The sequence below is a fragment of the Lissotriton vulgaris genome, chromosome 6 (assembly GCF_964263255.1).
Source record: "Lissotriton vulgaris chromosome 6, aLisVul1.2, whole genome shotgun sequence".
Classification (NCBI taxonomy): Eukaryota; Metazoa; Chordata; class Amphibia; order Caudata; family Salamandridae; genus Lissotriton; species Lissotriton vulgaris.
Window position 1 is genome coordinate 1,617,143,661 of NC_141694.1, and position 25,502 is coordinate 1,617,169,162.

Genomic DNA, 25,502 nt, shown 5'->3' on the forward strand with positions numbered 1-25,502 from the left:
GGGCGGGAACGGGGACGGGAGACGCTGCGAGCAGGAGAGGGGGTGGGAACAGCGGAAAATTAAAGCAAGCACTCACCTGGACTTCTTCCGGGTGCCTTCAATGCCGGACCAGATTCGGGGGCGTTCCCGGCTTTTGGCTGACGTCGCGTGACGTCGGCAAAAGCCAAAGAATCTCGGGAACGCCCCCGAATCTGGTCCGGCATTGACGGACAGGCCCATCGTCCAATGGCTATGCTCCATTTATGGAGCCAGCCAATAAATGACGAGGGCCGATCCAAACCACACTACAGTTCTCATTAGGTTTTCGCCTGCGCGAAAAAGCTGCGCAGAGCGCAGCTTTCGCCAGGCAAAACCTAAAAAATCGGTTTTTACATCATTTTGATTAAAAAAATGTTGTTAGTTATCTTCTGACTTTATAAAGAGTGAAATACCCAGCTGTGTAACTTATAATGTCTGAACATGAGAAAATATGTAAAACGTTGTGGATAAGAAGTGTCTTTGAAGTCACCTCTTTGTACCTAGAATGTGTGTGTGGAAGGCATGACTGCGTGACCGGATGCACTTTAGTCACTTCTGATGTGTTTGTTTTAGGTTTTTAACTCTCATTGACGGTCGAATTGCTGACATCGGAAAACCAGAAATGCACAACAGGGTAAATGCAATAATCCGCGCTGAAGGAATCGAAAATGTTGCAAAAAAGCTGGACACAACAGGACCTACTCTGCAGATAATCCTGGACGGCCTGTGCCAGCCCGAAGGGTATGACCTCCGAACAGGTAAACATCTATTTATTGGCCAATATGAGCCAAAGCTGTGAAGACCAATGCCCACCATACATTACTGTATAAATTGTACAGGCTTATAGCTAGGGTGAACCCGACTTATAAAAATCGTACAGCAAGGGTTGGGAGAAAATGGATTTTCTGTGATAAAAGTTATTGGGAAACTTGTTAGTTGGGTTATTATGGGATGCAAGGAAGAGGGAGGCCAGTATTTTGAGTTAACAACATTCCTAAAAGCTTTTAGCCACTTAAGTGTGGAGAATGTGATGTTTAACCCCTTCGCGTGGCCTCCCTCCAACCCCCACCCCCACAGTGCTAAGCCTTTTTTTAGTTTGTTCTATTTGGGGCAGTTTGCCCTTATTCCCCCATAACTTGTTGTCCACATAAGGTATCCACGCCAACTTTGCATAATTTTTTTCCAACATCCTTTGGATTCTAAAGGTATTACAGGTTTGTGGATTCCCCTGGAGGGGACAAAGAAATTAGCCAAAATACTGCTTAATTTAGATTTTTGTTGGGGAAAAAGTGCTGCAGACCAAAGTGTCTATTTTTTTCCCTTGCAAATGACATCAACGAAGAGTTTGCGGAAATCACCACCCTTCCAGCATTTAGGAATAGACAGACTTGAAGAAGAAATCCGCATTTTTCAGCACATTTTTGGCACTTTACTGGGACATAGCCCATTTTTCCTATGTTTTGTGCTTTCAACCTCCTTCCAGTTAGTGGTAGAAATGGGTGTGAAACCAATGGTGGATCCCTGAAAGCTAAACATTTCTGAAAAGTATACAAAATTCTAAATTCAGCACTTTTTTCCCAGCATTTTAATCGGGTGCCCTGGGGGAACACTTGCTGGTAAGAAATGTGTGCCGGCCCGATGGTCCCACAACTTTCACATACAGAAATGTGAGGAAAATGTGATTTCTTTATTTTTAGGTGAGTTTAAGGTTTGCAGGAAAATTCTGTGTAAATTTGGAAAATCCACGCAAACCACACCTCCGTGGACTTCCCCGGATGTGTAGTTTTCAGATACGTCTGAGTTTGGTAGTTTTCCCTGGATGGCTGCCGAGCCCGAGCCAAAAATGCAGGTGCCCCCCTAGGAAAACCAGGTTGCTTTGTGATAGATACTTTTGATGTCCCCACAATACTTTTTGGGCCCTTCCCGGTCACATGCACTTGCCCCACCCACACAAATGAGGTAGCATTTTTATCAGGAGACCTGGGGGAATGCTGAGTGGTAGGAAATTGTGCCGGCCCGCTCATCCCACAACTGTCCTACACAGAAATGTGAGGAAAAAATGTTTTTGTCAATTAATCAAATTTACAAGGGTTTCTGGGTAAGTAACCCTTGTGGGAGCCACACAAAACATACCTCATATTACTCCCTTAGTCACCAGTTTCCAAAGAATTGCGAGGGCAGAAGGTGTTTTCTACAGAGAAAGTATGCACTGACAGTAAAACATGTAAACATTCCAAAAGATTATTCCACACCCATCCGCTTGTCAGTCACAGGCATACTGATTGGATTTGGCATGATGGTAAGTAAATGGGTCATAAAAAAAACGTAATTCACCAATGGCTTTACTAAATACAATTCGCAAAAGTAATTGTTGATCTGAGAACCACTGACCTACAGCTCGTGAGGTGTAAAGCCGTGGCAAGGCACCAACAGGTTTACATTACAGTGCATTGACACCCCTTTCATGTGTTACACACAGAAAACCATTCACACGGCCAGCTGTGGGCCCAACACAGTTCAACACCTACATTTATAAACCGCTCCATTCAGGGGCCCATCGTTCTCATACAACAACAGAAATAAAATCAATCACACCAACATACACCCAAACCTCAGACAACTTACAAAAACACCTCTAGCAATTTAATACACTTATTGGCTACCAGCCACCAACACACCGCCAGCCCACAAACACCACCAGCCAGATGCCTGTTCAGACACAAGAAATCACACCAACTGTAAGCTGGTGGAATGTGTGGACTGGCATTTCAGTGGCGGTGTGTGTATAGTGACTTGCTGCTGGTTGCAACACACAAATAGACACACTCACACACAAAGCCAAATCACAGTCCACATACACTGCCAGCCACACACACCGCCAGGCAAGTGCCTGTCCACGCACGCCTTCAGCCAAGCGCAAGTCTATACATACCGCCAGCCAAGTACCAGTACACACCGACCTTCAGCCAAACTCCAGTTCGCACACCCACAGAAACATTCCCTGGTATCTAGTAGTTTCCCTCCCCCTCATTCCTACCCTTCCTCCCCCTTGGGGCAGACCCAACTAAACACAAGCATTGGCATAGCCAATAGGTCTCACCTTTGGGACCTTATAAATGTTTAGCTGGCATGGTGTGGAATGTGGTGGTGCGTTGTTATATGGTGTGTGTTGGAGGGATGCATGTGGGTGGTATAAGCATCTTTACTACAAAAAACACTAATTGTAAAGAGATAAAGAGCTAATGTAATATACATCTCCCCATGGACCAATCGAACATGTATATAATAGTAAACTTTCAATTGAAAACAACAAAACTACCGGCCTGTTGGTAACTCTTACGTTCAGGGTTTAGGATTGCTTATGTGTGACATTTTCATAATTTCAGTAAAATTATGAGTGACATTTCACCAGCTATGAGTAACACATTCTCGCAAGTAAAATCCAGCCACGAAGAAGAGGGAAAACCTTTAAATATCAGAAGTTACAGCCATCCGAGGAACCAGAAACTGTAGGAAGGTTCTAAAACCGCTGCAAAGCACCAGAAATGGAAGGGCAAGAACTTCACAGGAGGGCCTGGTAGTGATAAATTAATGCCAAATTGATGGTTTATTAAAGTAAAGGAGCTGGTGAAGACGTGCACTACAGACCCCACCTAATGAACAGTCGAAGTTCTAGACTACTGAGCACAGTCAGTACAGAACTGTGAGCAGAGGTGTACTTAGCTAAATCAAATAAAATTAGGATACAAGTACTTTGGCACTAGTGTAAGTGACAGAGCGTGCATCACCACAGTACAGGCCAGCTTAGTCACTACGACTGCGGTCACACTATGCCTTTTACATGCAGCGGATGTCTTTGATAATAGTTTGTAGGCCAGTGTGTAGAATTGGATTGAAATTTATGATTCCAAGTAAGTAAAGCATCTTTGTGACAAAAGCAGTATCCTCATGAGCTAGCCAAATAAAATACTGTTCTTTGATATCCATAATACATGTTTGTTGTGGCAGGCATGTTAACCCTCTGTACTACTGGTAAGTCAAAAGTTGCACGAGACAACTCTGATCTCTTTGTAGCAGGAACATTATTAATTATCACTTTATCTTTCACTTACCCACGGATTAATTGAGTGCTTGGTAAATCATTCCTGCTGCTCAGCCTGGTCGCTGTAGCTGGAGAATGCTGGGTCACTTGGTGCAGACAGGTAATCTGACAGTGTTGTGATGTGCTGGGGGCAATACTGGCCCATCTGCAGATGTAGATTATAGTAAGGGTGAGTGGTCTTGGAGTGGCGTAATTTTAGAGCTGTGCCCTATGCCTTTCGACACAGTGCGCCTGCTCTTAGTCTCACCATGACTTTTATCGTCACCATGGAACCCCCATGACCAGGAGCAGTATGGAGGAGGTTTTGGAGTTTGTTTAATATTTTTAATTCCTTGGGCGGCAGAATCAGTTCTTGGTCGTGACTGGAATTTGAAATCAAAACAACCTGCTGTCACTCAACCTGCATGACCAGAAGTCTCTCAATGACAGTGCCTATGCTGTAGGGCTGGAGGACAAGAGTGACATCCTGCAAGATGTATTTCTGTCTCAACCAAGCTGTTAGCTGAGCTTAGCGCATATGCATCAGCCAGCGCCAGCCACAACAGAGCCCTGGACCTCTGGTGCCATGATTAAGGTAGCAGCAAAACTCTGGTAAGCACACACTGTGTCCAGCAGACAACTAATTAAAGGCACTAGTGTTAGCGATCTCCCTCTGACGGAACACCGGCACTTAGATGACAGAGGTGGGAGACAGTGTTTATTCCTCACAGTTTTTTGCTGCATCACTTTGCATTAGTCAGAATGCTTTAAGAATGTATTTTCATGTAACACGATGTGGCACAACATGCCCTGGTGCAGTACACTGTACAGCAATACTTCACACAGTCACACTTGGTCACTGCCCGCAGTTGGTAGCCTCTCCTGCAGCTTTGCCACGACTTCTACCCACAGTTCTCTAACTCCGGGGCTGGCGCTCACTGACTGCAGGCAGCCTCTAAACAGCAATTACGTAACTCAAATACTCGGGTGCAAGCACTAGTGACTCACAGCTGCGAAGGTCTCCGATTGCCATTGTCACATTTTCCTAGTTTCAGTGTAATTATGTGTGATATTCCAATGACTACGAGTAACACTTTTTTGTGAGCAAAATCAAGCAATGAAGGCGAGGGAAGCATAACAAATATTAGCAATGACTTCTGAGAATTACCCTTTCCGTATTTTGCCCCTTACATCTTTCCAGTGCTGCTGCTTGCCCCTATCCCATTGCTTGCCCCTGCCGCTGTTCCCTGTCACGTTGTTGCTTGCTCTCTCCACCCCATCTACATTGTTCCGCGCAGCTTACTACCTTCCCGTCCCATGTTATTGCTTGCCCCCTAACATGCTCCTGCCTCATGTTGTTGCTTGCCCCCTCCGTCCTGTGTTCCTGCTGGCCTCCTCCCGCCCTATCCCGCATTGTTGCTTTCCTCCCAACCTGCCGTGCATTATTGCTTGCCCCCACCTTCCCCATTCCTGTTGTTGCTTACTCCTTGCACTCTCCCACCAGCTCTGCATTGTTGCTTGCCTCCTCCCACACTCCTGCATGTTTGCTTACTCCCTCCCTACCCTGATAGCAAAAAAGCATTGCCTAAACAAATAGGTCTCACCTGTTCGCACTATTGTCAATATTTTTTGCCTAGTTGTATAGAAGAAAGGGTTCTGAGCAGCAGGACTGAACATTGATTTAAAAAAACAGAGCTATGATGTGGCTAGTGCTGGCCGAGTCATAGCTCTTTCTTATTGCTGTTGTGAGGGTGAGTCAGGAGGCATCTGCACCCTCCATGTTGCAAGTCCTCCATTTCTCTGTGATGCCTAACGCCAGCAATAAAAGAGTGCTATAGCAATAAAAATAAAAGTACTATGATGCATCCACTCACAGGAGCTGTAATGCTGTTTAACATGGCTAAAAACATTGACAGTCTCAATAACTTACATAGGCGATACCTGTTGGCCTTTGAGTGTTTTTGTTTTCTAGCTCTCACGCTCATATGCTTTTCAGCTGTAACAACCAAGCTTGTCACTTTTTTTCCACACCCTTCCCATGGCTTTTTTGTTTTTGCCACCCCTGCGCTCTACTTACAAGAACTCCATTTGTTATGGGCGCCCGAGAACCGCGGTACCTTATATAGTCCCCCTGTTCTTTGTCTCAAGAAATGCTGCAAGAAGCCCACAGTTTGGGACTGCGTTTCATTCACCTGGCGCTGCCTTCTCTCATGCTCCTGGCCTCTTAGCTGCTGCTCCTTGCTCCTCCAAGTTCCTAATGAAAATAATCTGCCTGAATATTTGCTGCTACCTTTTACAGCAGCTCCACTGTTTGTCCGCTTCCAGTTTTCATTCCTAGTCTTTCCCTGTTCTGTCATGGTTCCTTCTTTACTGAATCATTTTTGCTTTTCCCAGCCCTTTGTGCTCTCATGTGACATCTGATGTATACAGGAAAGTAGTAAATATAAAAAGGGCAACCCAATATTCCCCAAGGAACTGGGTAACATATAGTTAAATAGAAAAATGTACCTTGAGGATTTATTTTATCCAATTAATTACTCTTTATCTAGTCATAATATGTACATTGATTCTTAAGGAACATACAAAACGTGGTATCTGATTCTTTTGTTTTTTATGTCATATTTGAAATAAATTCAGGTCACAAGTCTTTTTACAAACAGAGAAGAAATAGGCAACAAAAACACTACTATATTGAATCCAGCTTTTTGTAGTGTATAATACCGTTGGTACAATATGCATTAAACCAATATATACATAGCGTGCTACTGAAGCATCAGTCAGCTCATTCATCAGATCTTATTGAGACTGTTGTTATCAATAATTGTAACCCAAACAGTATGTAGGCGTCTACATACTGTTTGGGTTACAATTATTGATAACAACATTCTCAATAAGATCTGATGAATGAGCTGACTGATGCTTCAGTAGCACGCTATGTATATATTGGTTTAATGCATATTGTACCAACGGTATTATACACTACAAAAAGCTGGATTCAATATAGTAGTGTTTTTGTTGCCTATTTCTTCTCTGTTTGTAAAAAGACTTGTGACCTGAATTTATTTCAAATATGACATAAAAAACAAAAGAATCAGATACCACGTTTTGTATGTTCCTTAAGAATCAATGTACATATTATGACTAGATAAAGAGTAATTAATTGTATACAGGAAAGGGCTCAAGATTTGGAAGTTGAATGGAACATTCCCCCCTCCAAACCCCCCTGCCGGATTCAAAGCGCTTGGATAACCTCACGGGTGATTAGCCACGCTTTACAAGTCCTGTTTGATTGATTGATCCAATTTCATTTTCCTGTTCTTTTACTATATGAAGTCCTCGATCTGGTTAAAGGGTGTGTCGCAACAAAGCCCTCTACTTGCTGATCCTGACTCTTCCCTGCAGAAGAATTCCACCGTTTGATTCCCGATTCCTGGTTTTCTTTTATTTTAAGTCTTCGTCCAGCAAGGAGATTTTTATAGCCTTGACTTTTTCCTCCTGAGTGGGTGGCATCTTCTCGAGGGCACTTGTATGCTATTTATTCCCGTGTGTGGTGAGATTGTGCCTTCTGGAAACAGTGGCTGTTACCATGGAGAACAGAAGACTTGGTCTCCGATTGCAGAAAAGCATCCAGCCCTCAACAGGTAGCGATGCATAAAATGTATGACTCTTTATGACCTGGATCCTGGTGTAGTCCTGGCCGCTGTCCTTCAGCAACAAACCTTGGATTAGGAACAGTTAAGGACCAAGAATGCTGCCATTCACCAAGCAGTTCATTCCAGGTCTTGAGACCTTCCTGCCATCATTCCTTCAATTTCTAAATAATTTCTAGAACTTTCAAGATTACAGGAGTTTTTGGATGGCCTGATGGTTCATTTTGCCTTTTGCCCTGAACAGTTTTCCTCTGAAATATCTAAAGTGGGGTATTCAATTGTTTTTTTGGTCAGTGCAGCTGTGGCTTGGGCAACTCCTTTTGTTGTCAACGAAGACCCCTGTCTAAACAAAGATGCCAGTTTCTTACCAAACTTCAAGTAGATGTTTGAAAGGCAATGCCATGAAGCTTCCTCAGGGGACACATTGTGTGGGTTATCCCAGGGAAACTTGGATGTACTCTCCTGTTGTAAACAAATTTGATCTTGCTGCTGAAACCACTTGGATAGAATGCCCTCGGATGACCTTATTCCAAAGAGGGTTAAAAAGGTAGTTGAAGGATGAGTTAAAGTAGGAGTTATTAAAAATTCCCAGATATTCCTCACTTGTCGATCTCCTGGATCAAGTAATCCTGATTGAACCTAGACTTATAGAGGATAATGGAAAAATGGAGACACCGGAAGTACACTTATACTCTTCTTCCCTGAGTTTTTGGGCAAACTGAGCCAATTAAGCTTACTAATCATTTGCCTGATATTCCTGATAAATCAGTGCAGGTTGGGTCTGCTGGAAGCCTTTTGTCTAACGCAGAAGGGATCAAAGGCGTAAGCAAGGTATGTGGCTGAATTGTGCAAGCCCAAATCCCCAGCTGCGACACTGTACTATTCAACCTTCCAGGTCGCAGAGAAAAGATTCTGTCCTTTGTAAGGGAGAAGCGGGCAGAGGATTCTACTATCCTTAAAGTGTTCATCTCCTACGGTGGATCCGGTCCACACTTGCTTATATTGGATTTAATTCTTCAAATCCATCCTGGTCAGTCCATCTCTGTTCCAGCCTTGTTAGATTCCAGTAACTCCAAAATGTGTATGAAGTTGAGTTGTACCCAGAGACTCCAAATTCCTGTCAGGAACAAGTCTTCTCCAGATCGTGTACAAACTATTGATGGGTCTCTATGGGCATCTAGTATAGTGACCTCTATCATGGTTACTCTCTTAGTGTCTTTAGGCAGTCATAAAGAGATTGTTACCTCACGACTCCAAACTATACTATAGTGCTTGGGATACTCTAGTTGGAATGACACAATTGTTTCATCAATTGGGAGACCAGCTGTCTCTCTTTCCTCCCAGTACTCTTGTCACTCCCTCCTCAGGGATTTGGATTATGCCATCCTGACCATACCCTGATCTCCTGTGGAGTATATTTTTCTCCAGCACAAGAAGTGGGTTCTGGGGAAATATTAGGATCAAAATCTGCAGAATGGAATGGTCAAGATTCCCCACTGCTGCTCTTCTTTTTCTCAAAGACATTCAAAGAGCTTTTATCTGTTATCTTGGATTGTATAAAGTCATGATTAAGGCCCATTACCCACTTCCTATCATCAAGGTCAACCTTGAGTCTGTTCAGGGTTCACAATATTTCAAAAAGTTTGACCTCTGTGGAGCATAACATCTGCTGTAAAAAAAAGAAAAGCAGGGTTATAAGTGGAAGACTGCCTTTCAGACTCCCTTTGGGTGCGATGAATATCAGGTAATACCCTTTGGGGGTAGCAATGCTTTAGCAATTTTCCAGAGATTGATGAAGAGTATATTCTCTGACATCCTGAACCAGTTTCTTCTGGTGTACCTGGATGAATTCCTGTTCTTTTCTACTTCCCTTCCTGAACATAAAGTCCATGTTAGTTTCATCCTACTACGTCTCAGGGAAAACTATCCATCCTATAAATCTGAGAAGGGCAAGTTTGAAAGTATATTAGTGGAATGTTTGGGGTATCGCCTATCTGAGAGTGGATTATCTCTAGACCGCTGCCCTCTTGGACTGATCAGCTCTTAAGTCCATCATGGAGACCCAGTATTTTTTACGACTGGCTAACCTTTGTAGACAGTTCATGAAAAACTTTGGTGACAAGAGTAGACCTTAGTCCACCACTTTGAAGAAGGAGAACCAAACTACAGGTTTGGACAGACCATTGAAACCCCCATTGTCTGCAGAGCAAGCAGTGTAGAAACAGCAGACAAGTTTGTGGCCCTATTTCTTTTCTCCATATGATTTCTACATTACTCACATTCCTGGCACACAGAAAATCCAGTCTGGTGGCTCAGTGGACTAATGCTCCCGCTGTAAGGGCCTGTGTTTGACCTCATGGCCACAGGTTCAAGTCCCGGTGGGTCCACTCAGCCTTTCATCCTTCTGAGGTCGATAAAATGAGTCTAATCACAAAAACGCTGTGACACCCTGGTGCTCAGCTCAGTACTCTACTTTAGCAAGACATGAGGCAGAGATGTGTTTTCATCCCTGCTAGCGCTACCTACTTTTACTCCTAGTTCTTTCTGGGGCAATTCCAAGAATTGGATGAGGTTGGCTCACTCACGTAATGTGACATGTTTCATGATTTGCCACCTCATCCCACCCTCATAAGATGTTACTACCAGGGCGGACTCAACCTCTGGCTTACCTGAGGGAGTTCTTAGATATATCTTATCTGGATAATACAATGATCCAGCTGACTGATTAAATATACCTTAGGATAAACCACAACAGTGTCCTTTATTCTTGTGGTGTCCCAGGTATATTAAAAAGTTACTAAAGGCGTAACTACAGGGGGTATATGTAGGTGTAATGACCGATATGCGTCTCTGTAAATATTCATGCCACCATGTTTCTTCCTTCTGTTGGCATATTCGCCTATGGTATTAGTCAGGGCTGTATCCGTGAGTCCCTATACTGCAAACCGTCAGTGCAGAGTACCCAAAGAAAAATAATGTGTGTATAGAAAGGACCTACCTCTCATCTATGGAATTTCCAGTTAGGAACAACCATGTATAGTTGCGCTATTTGCTGCATGGTCTGCTCAGGGTGGGTCTCTCCTGTAGTCACACTTTCGTCAAGGTAGAGTACCCACTTTTAGTCCTACCGTGCCCCTTCGAACAGCCGACTGGTGGAACGATAAAATGAGTACCATTGAGTTGGGTAACAATAAACATCTGTTATTCAGCGCCAAGATACCCTTCTGGGTGAACGAGCACTTTACAATTACACCTGTTATATTTAATGTTTGTTACGTTCTTGCTGATGCCGTGTATGTTTGGACATTTTGGTTGAGGATTCTGAGACTCCCGACCTTTTGCTTTATGACAAGTTTGTCTGGCAATGTTTTTACAGTATGTGAGAGTGTCTCATGCTCAGAATACTCCAGAAGACCATAATGCTCTGCGTAGTCGGCCTTCCACCAGAATCTGTATTTTTGTTAGCAGGCTTTGTTGAGCTCTATTAATCCTTCACACCGAAGTTCTTGAAATGTGTAAAGACACTGCAGTAGCAGATATTCGTGGTATTAAGTCAACCTCAGAACTACTCCTATGTTCCTTCTGGTGGCCTACTGTTTGCAAGGATGCAGAGGACTATGTTAAGCGCTGTCCAATTTGGGCACAAAAGGCAGTCTACGGTAAACCTTTTCGCTTTCTCTAGCCTTTGATTGTTCCTTCTCATCCATGGCTGGAAACCGAGTGATTGTGGTTACAGTAGACCTCTTTTCTAAAGTGTCTCACTTTTCTTAGTTCCGGATGCTTCCATCTGCCAACATGATAAGAATAACATTTCTGGCGGATATATTCCACCGGCAGTGAATGTCCAACACTATTATACCAGTCAGAGGCTTCCAGTATATTTGTTTGGATTCTGGAGCTTAATTTGCTGTAACCTGAGTATCCATCAAGCTGTGACTTCAGGTTACCTTTCACCATATAATGGGCTGATTAAAAGGGACAACCAGAGTCTTGAACAGTATCTGAAGTGTTGCAGCAATGCCATTCAGACTAACAAAATCTGTTCACTGTGCTACCAAGGTTTCTCCATTCTGTTGAATCCAGGGTTCCCATCATTGTTCTCTGTTGTCCATCATTTCATAGAGAGACTTCACTCTGAAGGAAGTAGTTGCCTAGAATTTAGAAAATTCTAAAACCGCTTTGAAGGCTAGAACTAATAGATTGAGAAGACCGGTCTCAAACCTCAAGTAGGGAGGAAAGGTTGATTATCTTCCAGGTTCTTGCCCACTTGAAAATTGCCATTCTGGTTTTGTCCTCGATTATTTGGGGCCCAATGTAAGTGACCGAAAACTCCCTTTGTGTTAGCCCAATAATATTCAAATCAAATTCATAAATGACCATCTTTGGTTTCTATATTTCTGCTGCCCCAAAGACTTGGAAGTGCTCCTGTCAAAGCTTAACATCCTACCTACATTGTTAACACCATTCAAAATTAACCATAATGGAAGACTTCCAGTGTTTTTTCAAAGGTCTCAAATATTCCTTGATAAAAAGGTTTTGCATAGCGTGGTTCTTAAAAGGGATCCTATGTTTTTTTTTGTACAAGAACCAGGTTCCTAATGTTTATTTATTTTTGTATTTATTTAGATGTTTTATAAAGTTGTTTGTGTAGCTTCAACCAAATAATGTGTAACTTTTTAAAGTAATTCAATTGATATACCACTAAATATATTTCTATGTCTTTTTGGTGTTATCCGAGTACTTATGGAGAGAGGGTGTGGCATTACGTCCAGAGCTGCCGACTTTGGAACAGGGGAACCATGTTCCAGTTTCAACGTTGGCTTAACATCCTGTGATCCTGGGCTAATCACTTAATCTCCCTTTGCCTAAAAAAAATGAACGTGTCTGTGTGTAATGTACATGGTGGTCTTGTAAAGCGCTTCAATACCTTCGGGTCAAGTTCGTGCTATACAAAACTGTGCGGGGAATGAGATTTGGATACCTTTCCTGATCACTTAGATACCTATCTCATTCATTCAATTTTGGATCGATTATTATCTGTCATTGAGTAAAAGGCAAACCCCACATGAGTTAAATCAACCCCATAGACTGACGCAACTCTGAAGAACCACTTACGACTGATAAAGTTTAAAAGTTTAATATAAAATCAGAATCAACTGCATATACAATCCTCTCAGGATAAGATTCAACAAGTATACAGGAACTAAAAGGAACATAAATTCCCTAAAGAATCTCAATCTACAAAAGAATACGATTAAAATCAATTCCAGAATCAGCAAATTGAAAAGCATAGACACAAATTGAATCTGATGTGTCATTTACAGAAAGAGAATAAACAAGTTAAATCTGTCCCTACTCTATGCTAGATGACATCCCTACTAGCAAGTCCTTTTACCTAAAAAGGTGTCAGCAGTTTGACTTCCAAAAGAAGTTCAAACTCTCTTAGTCTCTGATGGAAACCTATGTCGAGAAGCAGTACCCTTTCTGCCTACCCATCCGCTCTCTAAGGGTCCTCGGCCTACTGCTCTCTTCCCTCTGCTCTGCGCTTTGTCTTCAGGCCATCTGCTCTGAGCTAACCTCTCCCCTGGGTGCTGTCCCTAAATACACAATCACAGTATAGGTGGAACGCCCCTTTGACGCCCACCACGTACACATTTCACATGATCTCATTCTAGTTCTTTCCATAGCTTCGTCTCTTCGCGTCGTCCGTTAAGTTGACCTTGCTTCTTAGGCGCCATCTTCATCTTCGTGCTGGTAACCTCATGACATTCCAGTTGACACTTTCAGAGCAAAGTCTATCACCTCAACAGAACTCTATTCATTACAGTTGTGATTATAACCTCGTTTAGTCCTGTGAACAGTCACTTAAAACAAGACCCCAAATTCCAAGCGTCTCTTATCTCATTTTGGGCCATAAACTTCGTCCAGCATTGTCACCTTAAATTTAACAAGACCTTTGACTCTTGGCTCGCACGTTCAGATCAAAGCTATCCCCTATTCCTGTGAGCCCACTAAATTACATGCAGTGAACTACACTCTTGCGAACCCTTGGTCAGTTAGGTTAAAATCACACATGACCACACTATTCTAAAATTCCTACAACTCTTCTACACAGTATAACTTTTAACACACATATATATATATAATCAAATTAGCAAATCATTTGATTATACTTAAATTTATATTACATAAGATACAACGTTATACTCTCGTTTCTTACACAGTGCTATATAGTCTGCACATTTCTTCACTTTGCATTTCATTTTCTTTCTCCGCTTTATAATTACATACGTACATCTATTCAGCACGTTCTACTGTTCTTAAGCATTTCTACACATTTCTATATTAGCCCAACCTATATGTATACGGGCCTTTCTAATACTAATGCATTCTAGTGTAAATACAAGTACATTTCCTATTACATTGGTTACATCGGCTAACTTTACGCTACAAGTGCTAACTTCACGTTACAAGTTCTAACTTTATGCGATATGCTTGTAAATATGGTACAGATATACTTTTCATTCAAATTGCGCTCTCTCAGTTCCCCCCTTTGATGACCTCTAGGGGTCATCACTAACACCTCAATTTGAATGTTACTTTACACAGAACTAGTTACAAGGCTCCCTCTTTTTATCGTCTCGAGAGCTCTCAAACTTTTATACTGCTGATCTTGTAAAGCAGCTAATCTCCTCTCTTGCTCTCTCATGGACCTTTGTAACCGGTTCGTCCTATACCATTTGTACAGTTTCACTAACCCCAACAATATGATTATGCAAATCAATATTATTAAGACAGTTTTCAATATATACCACACAACACTTTTACCAAGGTTGGCAAACCAACTTCCAACCTTTCCCATTCCATGACCTACTTTTTCCCAAACATTTATTTTTGTTAAATCTTCGATTTCTTGATGTATCTCTGTAATGTTATGTATGACTTTCTCAAGTGGTTTTGAATTGTCTGGAATGTAAGTACAACATTCTTGGACCTTCAAAGCCTTGCAGACTCCGCCCTCTTTTGCTAGCAGAACATCTAAAGCAAGACGGTTCTGAAGAACCATTGCTCTAATCGACTGCATCTCTCCTTCTACTAGCATCAATGGCCTTGCAGTACTTGCAGACAATCTATCCACAACTGTAGCTAGTCTCCTGATCTTAACATCGTTAAGTACCAGACCTAAAATAGGAAACATTGCTCCAAATATGTCTCCAACTACTTCAGCATCTCCTACTTCCCTTTTCGCTCTTATCGAAGCCTTTCCTTCTATAATCTCTAAATCTTTCGCATGATATATTTTGGGGAAGACAATTGCCAAATAACACGAACCATACCAATTGTCAGGCAATTTTACATAGGCATTTCTTCCACATACAAAATATACATTAGGAATCGCTTGCATCTCTTTCATAAAATCCTTCGTATAGTACTCTAACCTAAAAGCATGTTCGCAATTAACTTCACCTACAAATGCACTCTCATAATATGTCTTGCTTCGAGTTAAACATAACTTTCCTTTCTGCGTTCTATCCAAAGCTATTGGACCATTGCTACCTTTCCTTTTGTGTGCTTTTTCTTCTTCGGTCCAATCTGTTTTCCACTGTCCTGACATCTTTAGAATCTTCTGCCTCCTATACCTGTCATCTACTTGTCCAATGAATTTCTTCTCTACCTCTGACACTTTGCAAGTCAGATTATTTCTGCGTGCATATGAAGTATCTAATGTATCCCAAGGAAGAAAGAATTTTGCCAATCTATCTTCCTTTTTGTAGTAGTCTCACTTATTCATTTGTTTATAATTCGGGACTTCAGGCAGTACCGAATCATAATTTGAAAAGTAGTACTCGAACCCTTCTCTACCATAAAATATACTAAGCAATAAACTACATGTTATCCCATATGTCAGTGGGAGATGATGATATCTGATGCCTTCATCTACAGAAGCCGGCAATTGCATACAAACATAACAATCTTTGGCCTCCATGGCATCGATATACTCGTACAATAGTTTGGCATATGCGTTTGATCTAAAATTTCCCTGTGACTCGTCTATGTGTAACCTACGAGCTTCATTTGCCAGTAACGCCTTTTCACGGATTACATTGCTCTCCTCCTTCTTCCCAACAAGAGCAGGTTTCAAAGTCGTTACAGGCTTTACATCTGTTGTCTCCTTTACGCTTGTATGTCCTACTATGTATGATATGGTAACTACTGTAATAATGAGAAAAATTACTACTGCTATTAGTGTACCTATTATGTATTTGGCTTTTCGGTTTGGGTTGCCATTCTCCATGTTATCAAACAGCATAGCTCCTTCTTTCTCGTGGAAAAGTTTTCTTCTTCAGATCTTTATTTTCTTTGTTTTGATTTCTCAGTCTGTGAAGCGCTCTTAATCAACAAAAAGTCTCTTTTTTCATAACAATGTCTTTTTATCTTCAGCAACAGACAACCCTAACCCTTCTCCGTCCTCTAAATGTAATCCCTAATTTTATTCTTCTTTCCACTCGGCGCTAGGTTATCTTCTTCTTTATAGCTTAAACACAAAAGTCTTTATGCATCTACAATGATTCTCGTACCTGCAGCTTTAATAACATGTTCCAATAGTTCCAAACAAATGACTTTTTCTTCTTGTGCTGGTATTTGATGCCCAAAAGTCGGAAACTCTAATCGATTTAGCACTAGGTCTTTGATCCGACTTAGGTAAAGGGGAATGGGAAGTGTGAAAGTCAGTAACCCCTCAGTCTCGATTCCAGGCGTCAACATCCATATCTCCACTGCCACAATCGGATCGAGATTGATCACTTGCACTTCTCTCACTCTCCCAGATCTCTGTCCCCAAGACATCTGCTAGATAAGTCCACACTGGGGTGGCGTATCTTCTGCAGGGCACACGTACCCTTCTTGATCTTCTCGGACTCTCAGAGCCTGAATCCGTAGCTTCTTCGTCTAGATCTGGATCTTCAGAGATCGGGACAAGGGTGCTCTCTGGATTTGCTCTCAAGGTTGACCTTCTCCTTCTTTCCGGCCAACTAGCTTCTCCATTCCTTGTCCTCCTGCTCCTTGTTCTTGGACTCGTCTCTTGATCACTTGCAGCTTGTTCGGTGTCTGACTCGAATTCCCAGCTACTTTCTTCTTCTGTGGGAACTTCGGTTTCACTGGTGTCTTGACCGTCATCAGCCCGTTCCGACACAGGCTCAGCCTCTTCAATCACCTCTACAGCTTGACTCTCCCTCTCTGTGGCTTCTCCGCTTTCTGCTGGATTTTCATCCGAGAGAGGAGCTGTTTCTTCCAGAGGTGCTGGAACTCTTCGGGTGTGTGAGGCGTGTATCCAGTTGGGCAAGCCTCCACACTTTACTGCAGTGTTCGTAACTAGTATGACTTGAAATGGTCCACGCCAGCGCACGTCTAGACAGTTCTTCCTGACATGCTTCTTCACCAGGACCCAGTCCCCTGGACACAGGTCATGGCACAGGTCTTGAGCTGATGGAACCTCTGCAGCCTGGACCTGGAGGGACACAGAATGAATGGCATCAGATAGTCCCTTGCAGTAGTCCAAGATCAAATCGTCTGTGATGTTCAACAATGCTGCAGTCGGAACCGATGGCAGTCTCATAGCTCTCCCCATTAGCACCTCGTGTGGAGAGAGACCTGTTCTTCTATCTGGTGTGCTACGTATGCTCATAAGAACCAATGGAAGTGCATCAGGCCAACTCAGGGATGTCGATGAACAAACTTTGGCAAGTCTGGACTTTATTGTGCTGTTGATTTGTTCTACAATCCCCGAAGCTTCTGGTTGATAACTACAATGGAGCTTCTGGTCTATGCTCAAGGCTGAACATAACATCTTCACTATTTCACTGTTGAAATGAGTTCCTCTGTCCGATTCCAAAGAGGCTGGCACCCCAAACCTCGGTATCAACTCTCTAAGCAACAATTTTGCTACTGTAAGTGTATCGCACCTACGTGTAGGATAAGCTTCAACCCATCTGGAAAATATACAGACAATCACTAAGACGTATCTGAGTCGATTGCACTTAGGCATTTCAATAAAATCCAGCTGCATCCTATTGAAAGGCCCCCCAGACCTCCCTATGTGACTCAATGTGACTGGGGTTCTTTTCCCTACGTTTAGTTGCTGACAGATCGCACACCGCTGACATACTGCTTCTGCCGCTACTCTAAACTTCGGATTATACCACGTTTGTCTGAATACTCTCACCATGGCATCTCTACCTATGTGTGCTGGTCCATGCAATCTCCTTGCCATTGGACTAACAAGTTCGTTTGGTAAAACTGCTCTCCCATCTGCAGAAATCCAAAAATTCATTTCACTTTTGGTACACCCAGCTGTTTCCCATGCTTTCTTCTCAACATCTGGCGCATTCTCCTGGACACACTTCAATTCATCCCACGTATCTACAGTGTCTAACAACATAGTCAAATCAGTTCTTTCCTGTATTCCCCCCACTTCTACCTTGGTGAGAGAATACCCCTGTTCCGCACAGTAACGTGCGACCTCATCTGCGTATCGGTTACCTTGCGATACAAAATCTGTATTTTTTGTGTGCGCGGCACATTTGACAACCGCAATAGCTGTTGGACCTTGTAATGCTTCTAACAATAATCTCACGAATTCTCCATTCCTAATAGGAGAACCCGAGGAGGTCATGTAACCTCTTTGAGACCACAACTGCCCATAGTCATGAACTACCCCGAAACCATACTGGCTATCGGTGTATATGGTAACTCGAATTTTGTTGCCTGCCAAACAGGCACGGGTCAAAGCAATGATTTCAGCTACCTGAGCGGAATGTACTCCTTCCAGGCAGGCGGCTTCCACTACTCCGGTAATTGTACAAACTGCATATGCTGCTCTCAGCTGACCGATATCGTCTCTTACGCATGAACCATCAACAAAGAAAATTTCATCGGGGTCAGTCAATGGCTCATCTACGATATCTGGTCTCGGTTTGGTGCATAGTTCAGTCACATCAAGGCAGTCATGATCTGTACAAATTTCATCATCAATATCATTTGGAAGTGGCATCAAAGTAGCAGGATTCAAAACAGAGCATCTCTTTAGGGTCACATTCTCAGCAGCCAATATGACTTGCTCGTAGCGTGTGAGCCTGCTATTCGTCAGATGCTGAGTCTTGGTCCTGGTCATTAACAATTCCACAGAATGCGGCACGTACACCACTAACTGATGTCCCATAACCACATTTTCACACCTTTCAATGCTGACACCCGTTGCAGCAACGGATTTAAGACATCCGGGCAACGCTGCGGCTACTGGATCTAAGGTAGCCGAAAAATATGCAACTGGTCTACGGGCATTTCCGTGTATCTGGGCCAAAACTGCTAAAGCGCAACCTTCTCTCTCGCAGCAGTAAAGCAAGAATGGTTTTTCATAGTCAGGCATTCCCAAAGCCGGGGCACGACACAAGTCTTCCCTCAGCTGCAAAAATGCCATCAAACAATCTTTGTCCCATGGTACCGGATCACTCACCCCCTTGTGCGTCAGTTTTTGTAAAGGTTTTGCCTTCAGTGAAAAGTTGGCTATCCACTGCCGACAATAACCGACCATACCTAGAAACATCCTAACTTCTCTTTGTGTTTTAGGCGCATTCATTTTCATGATCGCCTCTATTCCGTCTGGAGACACCTTCCGTTTTCCCTTTTCAATCCTGTGGCCCAAGTATTGCACTTCGGTCAGACAATACTGCAATTTACTTGGAGACACCTTGTGTCCGTTCTCGGCCAAGTGATTTAATAGGGTGATGGTGTCTGTTTTGCAAGCTTCCTCAGTTTCTGACGCCACAAGTAGGTCGTCTATGTACTGGACCAGAACCGAGTTCATGGGCAGCACTAGACTTTCAAGATTTTTCTTCAACAGCTGGTTAAAAATCGATGGGCTTTCTGTATACCCCTGGGGAATACGACACCATGTTAAAACGCGATTTTCCAGCTTAAAAGCAAACAGATACTGGCTCTCCTCATCTAAAGGAATCGAAAAGAAAGCCTGGCACAAGTCTATCACTGTGAACCATTCAGCTTGGAACGGTATCTGAAACAATATCACTGATGGATTCGGTACCACTGGACAACATGAAACAACGATATTATTAATCTTTCGAAGGTCCTGCACTATTCTGTATTTTTTACTAGGCTTCTGCAAACCCATAATCGGGGAGTTACATGGGCTTCCCACGATCTCCTTCAGTATTCCCTGTTTAATCATGGATTCGATCACAGGCTTTATTCCTGCAATCGTCTCCGGTGTCAACTTATATTGTGGTGTTCTGGGATACTCGGCATTAGGCTTTACCATGATCCTTACCGGTTCAACTCCTTTGATCAGTCCTATTTCTTCTCCAGTAAAATCCCACACCTCAGCTGACACAGTCTCCTTCAAGTCCTGTGGAAGCTCCTCCACCGTTAAGGTAGGATATAGTTCCACGCATCCCTGCGAGTTTACAACCTTAAAATCGGCATCATCATCGTTAGTCTGCACTTCTACTCCTTCAGGTGTGCAATATATTGTGCAGTTTAGTTTACACAACAGATCTCTTCCTAGCAGACACACAGGGCTAGAATCACAAATCACAAACTGATGTTCATCACTGTAATTCCCTATCTTCACTGATACCGGTTCGGTCAGAGGATTCGTCATTCTCCTATTTGCGACTCCTACCACCTGGATCGTTTCTCCTGACATTGGCAGACCTGGGACTACCGCCGATCTCAAAGTGGATCGAGTGGCCCCCGTATCCACCAAAAAGGCCGTAGGACATCCAGCTACTTCAGCTTCCACGTATGGTCCTCTCTGGTCTACCTCCAGGGCTGCTCCTAGAGTACATTCCTCTTCTCTATTCACTCGTTGTCCCGTAAGAGGATCAACGTAGTAGCATTCTTCTCCTCCTACGAACAGTGGCAGTTGTCTATAGGTTTTCCCTCCATTTGCAATTCGAGGCGGTTGAGGGAACTGGGCTCGAGGAGTCTGAGTTCTCCCTTTGATAAACTTCCCCTTCGGAACCACTGTTCCCTTTACCATGCTGTTCTGAACCTCATCCTCCTCCTGTTCTAATTCCCCCATCTCGACATTATAGGGACACTCGCGTCTCCAGTGTCCCACCTCGTTACACTGATGGCACCTCGTTGTCTTTTTCAGTGTCGCGATATCTATCCTCGGTCTCGGTCTTTCCTCCTCATCTCTGCTTTGATTATTCTGTTTCTTTCCTAGTGTTCCTGTTCCCTGTTGTCGCTGTCCACCCTTTCCAGCTGATTGCATCTGCACCAGCATCAGCTTCTCCTTAAGTTTCTTTGCTTTTGAATCTATTTCATCGCTACAGTACCTCGCATACCTCAGGATCTCATCTAAAGGTTTGTTTTGCCAACAGATCAAATGCTGTTGAATCATTAAGCTTATGTCTGGTCGCAATCCTAGGACAAACTTCGACACAAACTGTCCTATGTCTTTGGGATCCATCACGTCCAATCCACTGTACTGTTTGAACGCTTTCAGCAATCTCTCATAGAACTCGTGAACGGTCTCTTTAGGTTCCTGAGTTGTTCGATCTATCTTAACCCAGTCTATGTCCTGCAACGGCACCTTCTCTTTTAACCATGCAATTACCCTCTCGTACTTTTCCATGACTCTCTCTGATGGTCCATTTGTCCGGGGATCCCTCTCGGGTTCACAAATGGGCCATTCGACATTAAGTTTACATGCCGTCCACAAATCTCCGGGTACTACAATGTCAAACAGGGTGTTCAAGTCGACCCACAGCACCTTAGAGATCTTCACGAACCTCTCTACCTGTTTGCACCACTCGACGGGATTCTCCCTTAGCTTTGGAAAGGAATTGGTAAATGCCGCTAAATCCCCCCTACTCCAGGGCACATGCACGTAGCTTCCGTTCGCGATTTCTCGCAAAGGGAAAGCTTCCATTCGCATTAGCTCTCCATCTGGGGACCTCGTAAGTGTACTCCTTCTGACGGATCCCCTCTTGGACCATCTTTCCTCCCATTTATCCAAATTCCTCCACAATCTGATACTCAGGATCAGTTCCTATATGTGTATTTTCAGCCCAATCGTCCTACGCTCATCTAGATCCTGATCCGTGCAATTTAGCCTATGGTTACCCTGTAAAGCTTTAGTTCGTGATAGGTCTATCATATATCTGTCTGCCAACTCAGATAATTTTTCATGAACTGACCTCGCTTTCCGAGTAACGTCCTTAGACATAAACAGTATTTCATCCGGTTCATACAGCTCTATCCTTTCCATTGGCAATGTGCCGTCTATTATTTCATTCAAATCTGATTTTAAACTCATTACATCGAGCCGTTTCGCTTTTATCTCAGCTCTCAGTACTTCACTCCTAGGTGGTTCTTTTATATCCCTCTCACCCCCACTACGAGTCCTACGTCTGGGCACAGGTGAGTTATGAGGCGTCCTTCTTGCTTCTCTTTGTTCCCACCTCTCTAGATCCCAAGCTTTCTCATCTTCCCTTGGGGTATGGTGGAACAATGATCTATTCCCCATTACTGCATCCTGTCTTTTCGGTTCTGTCTCTTTTGATGCGAGATAGGATCCTCCGTTCTGTTCTATATCACTGCAACTCCCTTGCTGTCTGGTGTCGCTCAGTAAACGATAAGATCCTTCACGGCCCTCCATGTTTCCGCGATCCCGTCCGTGATCACCGGATGTATGGCGAGACCCTTCACGACTCCCTATATTCTCGTGATTCCAATGTCGCACGTTTTCGCCCGGGGCATGGTGAGTGCACCTGAAACTATCTCGGTATTCCTGCGTCTTTCGTTCTCCCTCACTAAGGATGAGGCGAGGCACTCCCCCACACCCTATACTCTTGTCTTCACACATTTGTCTATTGCCACTGGTGGTATGGCAAGTATCTCCTTTGCTTCCTTGACTCCCTCCCTCCCACTCCGGACTGCTTTCGCCAGCTCCGCAGTGAGAGAGGATCCTGTTATCCTGATCTCTCCATTCTGCTTCTGTTTCTATTCTTTTATTCTGAGTCTCTACGGCAGCATCCCATTCTTTCAAGTACTCCCTTAATTCCTTAAAGGATTTCGGTTTCGGTCCCCTCAGATCCATCTGTCCTCTCTGACCCCCTGTTCTATCCAGGGACCCGTTGCTGAATCCAATGGGGTACTCCGACTCTTTGGTCCTAGCAACTGCCTTTGGGAATTGATCGTATTATTCCTACTTTCCATCTCTGCCCTTTCCCTGTCCCACCGTGCCTGTTCCTCCTGCTGGGCTCCCTCTGGGTTGTAGATTGACACTATAGGACCTATGGTAACAGGTACTTGTAGAGCATCGGGCAGTTGATACGACCTTGCATGCTCCGTTTCTGGCACCTTCTGGACCACGAATCTTCCTACCACTCTCTGTACGGGACTAGATTGAGGTACTTCCTCACCTTTCTTGGGGTCCCACTCTGATGTGGGGAGCGGTTTATATTCCCCCCACCTAGCCCCGTCCCCTTGCTGTAGTTCGGGACTTTCGGCTTCTCTGTTGTACGGAGGTGGTCTATCTAATAATAGCCTCTCTATCAGATCCTCATCCGGCTCGCTATCCTCATCTTCTTCTAGAGGCTTCTTTTCTCCCGTAGCCTCTAACATTGGGTACAGTTTGTCTGCTTCTATCTTTTGCACCCTCCATTTTTTAGCTTCATCGTCCGATTTAGCATCCTGCACTGCTTTTACCGATCGTCTCACTCTTTCTTGGCGTCTATTCAAGCTCTTATCGTGTGCCGCTCTGAACCATGCATTGAGGGCTTCGAACTGTGTTGGCCTCGGTAGAGGTCTCGTTGCGAGCATTACCGCTTTCAGTTGGTTCAATGCTTCTACCCTAAACGTCCCGTATCTCGGGAACGTCAGTTCCTCATTTCCTTCTGTTAGCTTACTCCACTCGGAGATCCATAGTATTGAGTGTAAGCCTACATTCACAGCCATATAATAAGCTGGTGTGCCTTCTGGTGGGGCTTCTTCCCCTGCATACAAGTTTCCTCTATCTCTCTTAAAGATCGCCCTTAAACGCTTAAAACACTTCATTTTTCAAGAATCTACGATTTTCCTTAATTCTCTTCCTTATTTACTTCCCGATGACAAACCACCAATCCCTGCGCGGTTCTTTGCTAACCAGCCTATCCCAGCGTGGTTCTACGCTGACCGGCCAATCCCAGCGCGGCTCTACGCTGACGTCACTCGTCCCCTCTGCAGCAGTTCCCCTCCTTTCTCAGCTCGTCTCGCGGTCTTGCATGCGTCTCATTCACACACCGAAAAATGACTACTTCCGTCCAAGCGATCACTTTTCTTGACTGTACGTCCACAGTCTAACTGTAATTGTCACCTCAACTGGCGAAACGTCTTCCTCTCACTTCGGACGCTCGCCTTAACTGATAGGTTACTTACACACAGTAATCGTACGACCAGCGTCCGTTACTCATACACTCACTCAAACTTTCCCCCTATCATCGGTCCTGCGGGCGATCAATGGTACCTCATGACCCCCTTTACAATGGTAGACAATTACTCTGGGTGTTCGATACACCCGAACCACTTAAGCCCTTCTCTGGACTTAAGATTTTATCCGGTTGCGCGCGCTCACAACCTTCCCTCAATCACACTACAGGCATTCAAGTCCGCTTGACATTACAACACAAGTACAACACAAAACACCGCAATCTGGCAACGCATGACCCTTATACTCACTCTCGACCGACTCTGCTGCTTTTCTCTCGCACCGTCAGCACCTTCTTCGGCAGGGATTCTTCTTCTGGTCGTCGATGACTAGGGACCTTGGGGTAATCTAAACCTGACCTAGGTTGCCTTCCTCAAGAAGAAAACCATCTTTCTCTGCTACCAACTGCGGGGAATGAGATTTGGATACCTTTCCTGATCACTTAGATACCTATCTCATTCATTCAATTTTGGATCGATTATTATCTGTCATTGAGTAAAAGGCAAACCCCACATGAGTTAAATCAACCCCATAGACTGACGCAACTCTGAAGAACCACTTACGACTGATAAAGTTTAAAAGTTTAATATAAAATCAGAATCAACTGCATATACAATCCTCTCAGGATAAGATTCAACAAGTATACAGGAACTAAAAGGAACATAAATTCCCTAAAGAATCTCAATCTACAAAAGAATACAATTAAAATCAATTCCAGAATCAGCAAATTGAAAAGCATAGACACAAATTGAATCTGATGCGTCATTTACAGAAAGAGAATAAACAAGTTAAATCTGTCCCTACTCTATGCTAGATGACATCCCTACTAGCAAGTCCTTTTACCTAAAAAGGTGTCAGCAGTTTGACTTCCAAAAGAAGTTCAAACTCTCTTAGTCTCTGATGGAAACCTATGTCGAGAAGCAGTACCCTTTCTGCCTACCCATCCGCTCTCTAAGGGTCCTCGGCCTACTGCTCTCTTCCCTCTGCTCTGCGCTTTGTCTTCAGGCCATCTGCTCTGAGCTAACCTCTCCCCTGGGTGCTGTCCCTAAATACACAATCACCGTATAGGTGGAACGCCCCTTTGACGCCCACCACGTACACATTTCACATGATCTCATTCTAGTTCTTTCCATAGCTTCGTCTCTTCGCGTCGTCCGTTAAGTTGACCTTGCTTCTTAGGCGCCATCTTCATCTTCGTGCTGGTAACCTCATGACATTCCAGTTGACACTTTCAGAGCAAAGTCTATCACCTCAACAGAAC

The 25,502-nt window shown here is 43.7% G+C and overlaps 1 protein-coding gene across 2 annotated transcripts in view; it reads left to right on the top strand.

The window, feature by feature from the left end:
* SRBD1 (S1 RNA binding domain 1) overlaps positions 1-25,502 on the top strand; it is an 855,271-nt gene that overhangs the window by 795,325 nt on the left and 34,444 nt on the right. For both annotated transcript variants that reach the window (XM_086927787.1, XM_086927788.1), the window contains exon 21: positions 592-776. In XM_086927787.1, the coding sequence (XP_086783913.1) occupies positions 592-776 (185 nt within the window). The remainder of the gene's footprint in view (positions 1-591; positions 777-25,502) is intronic.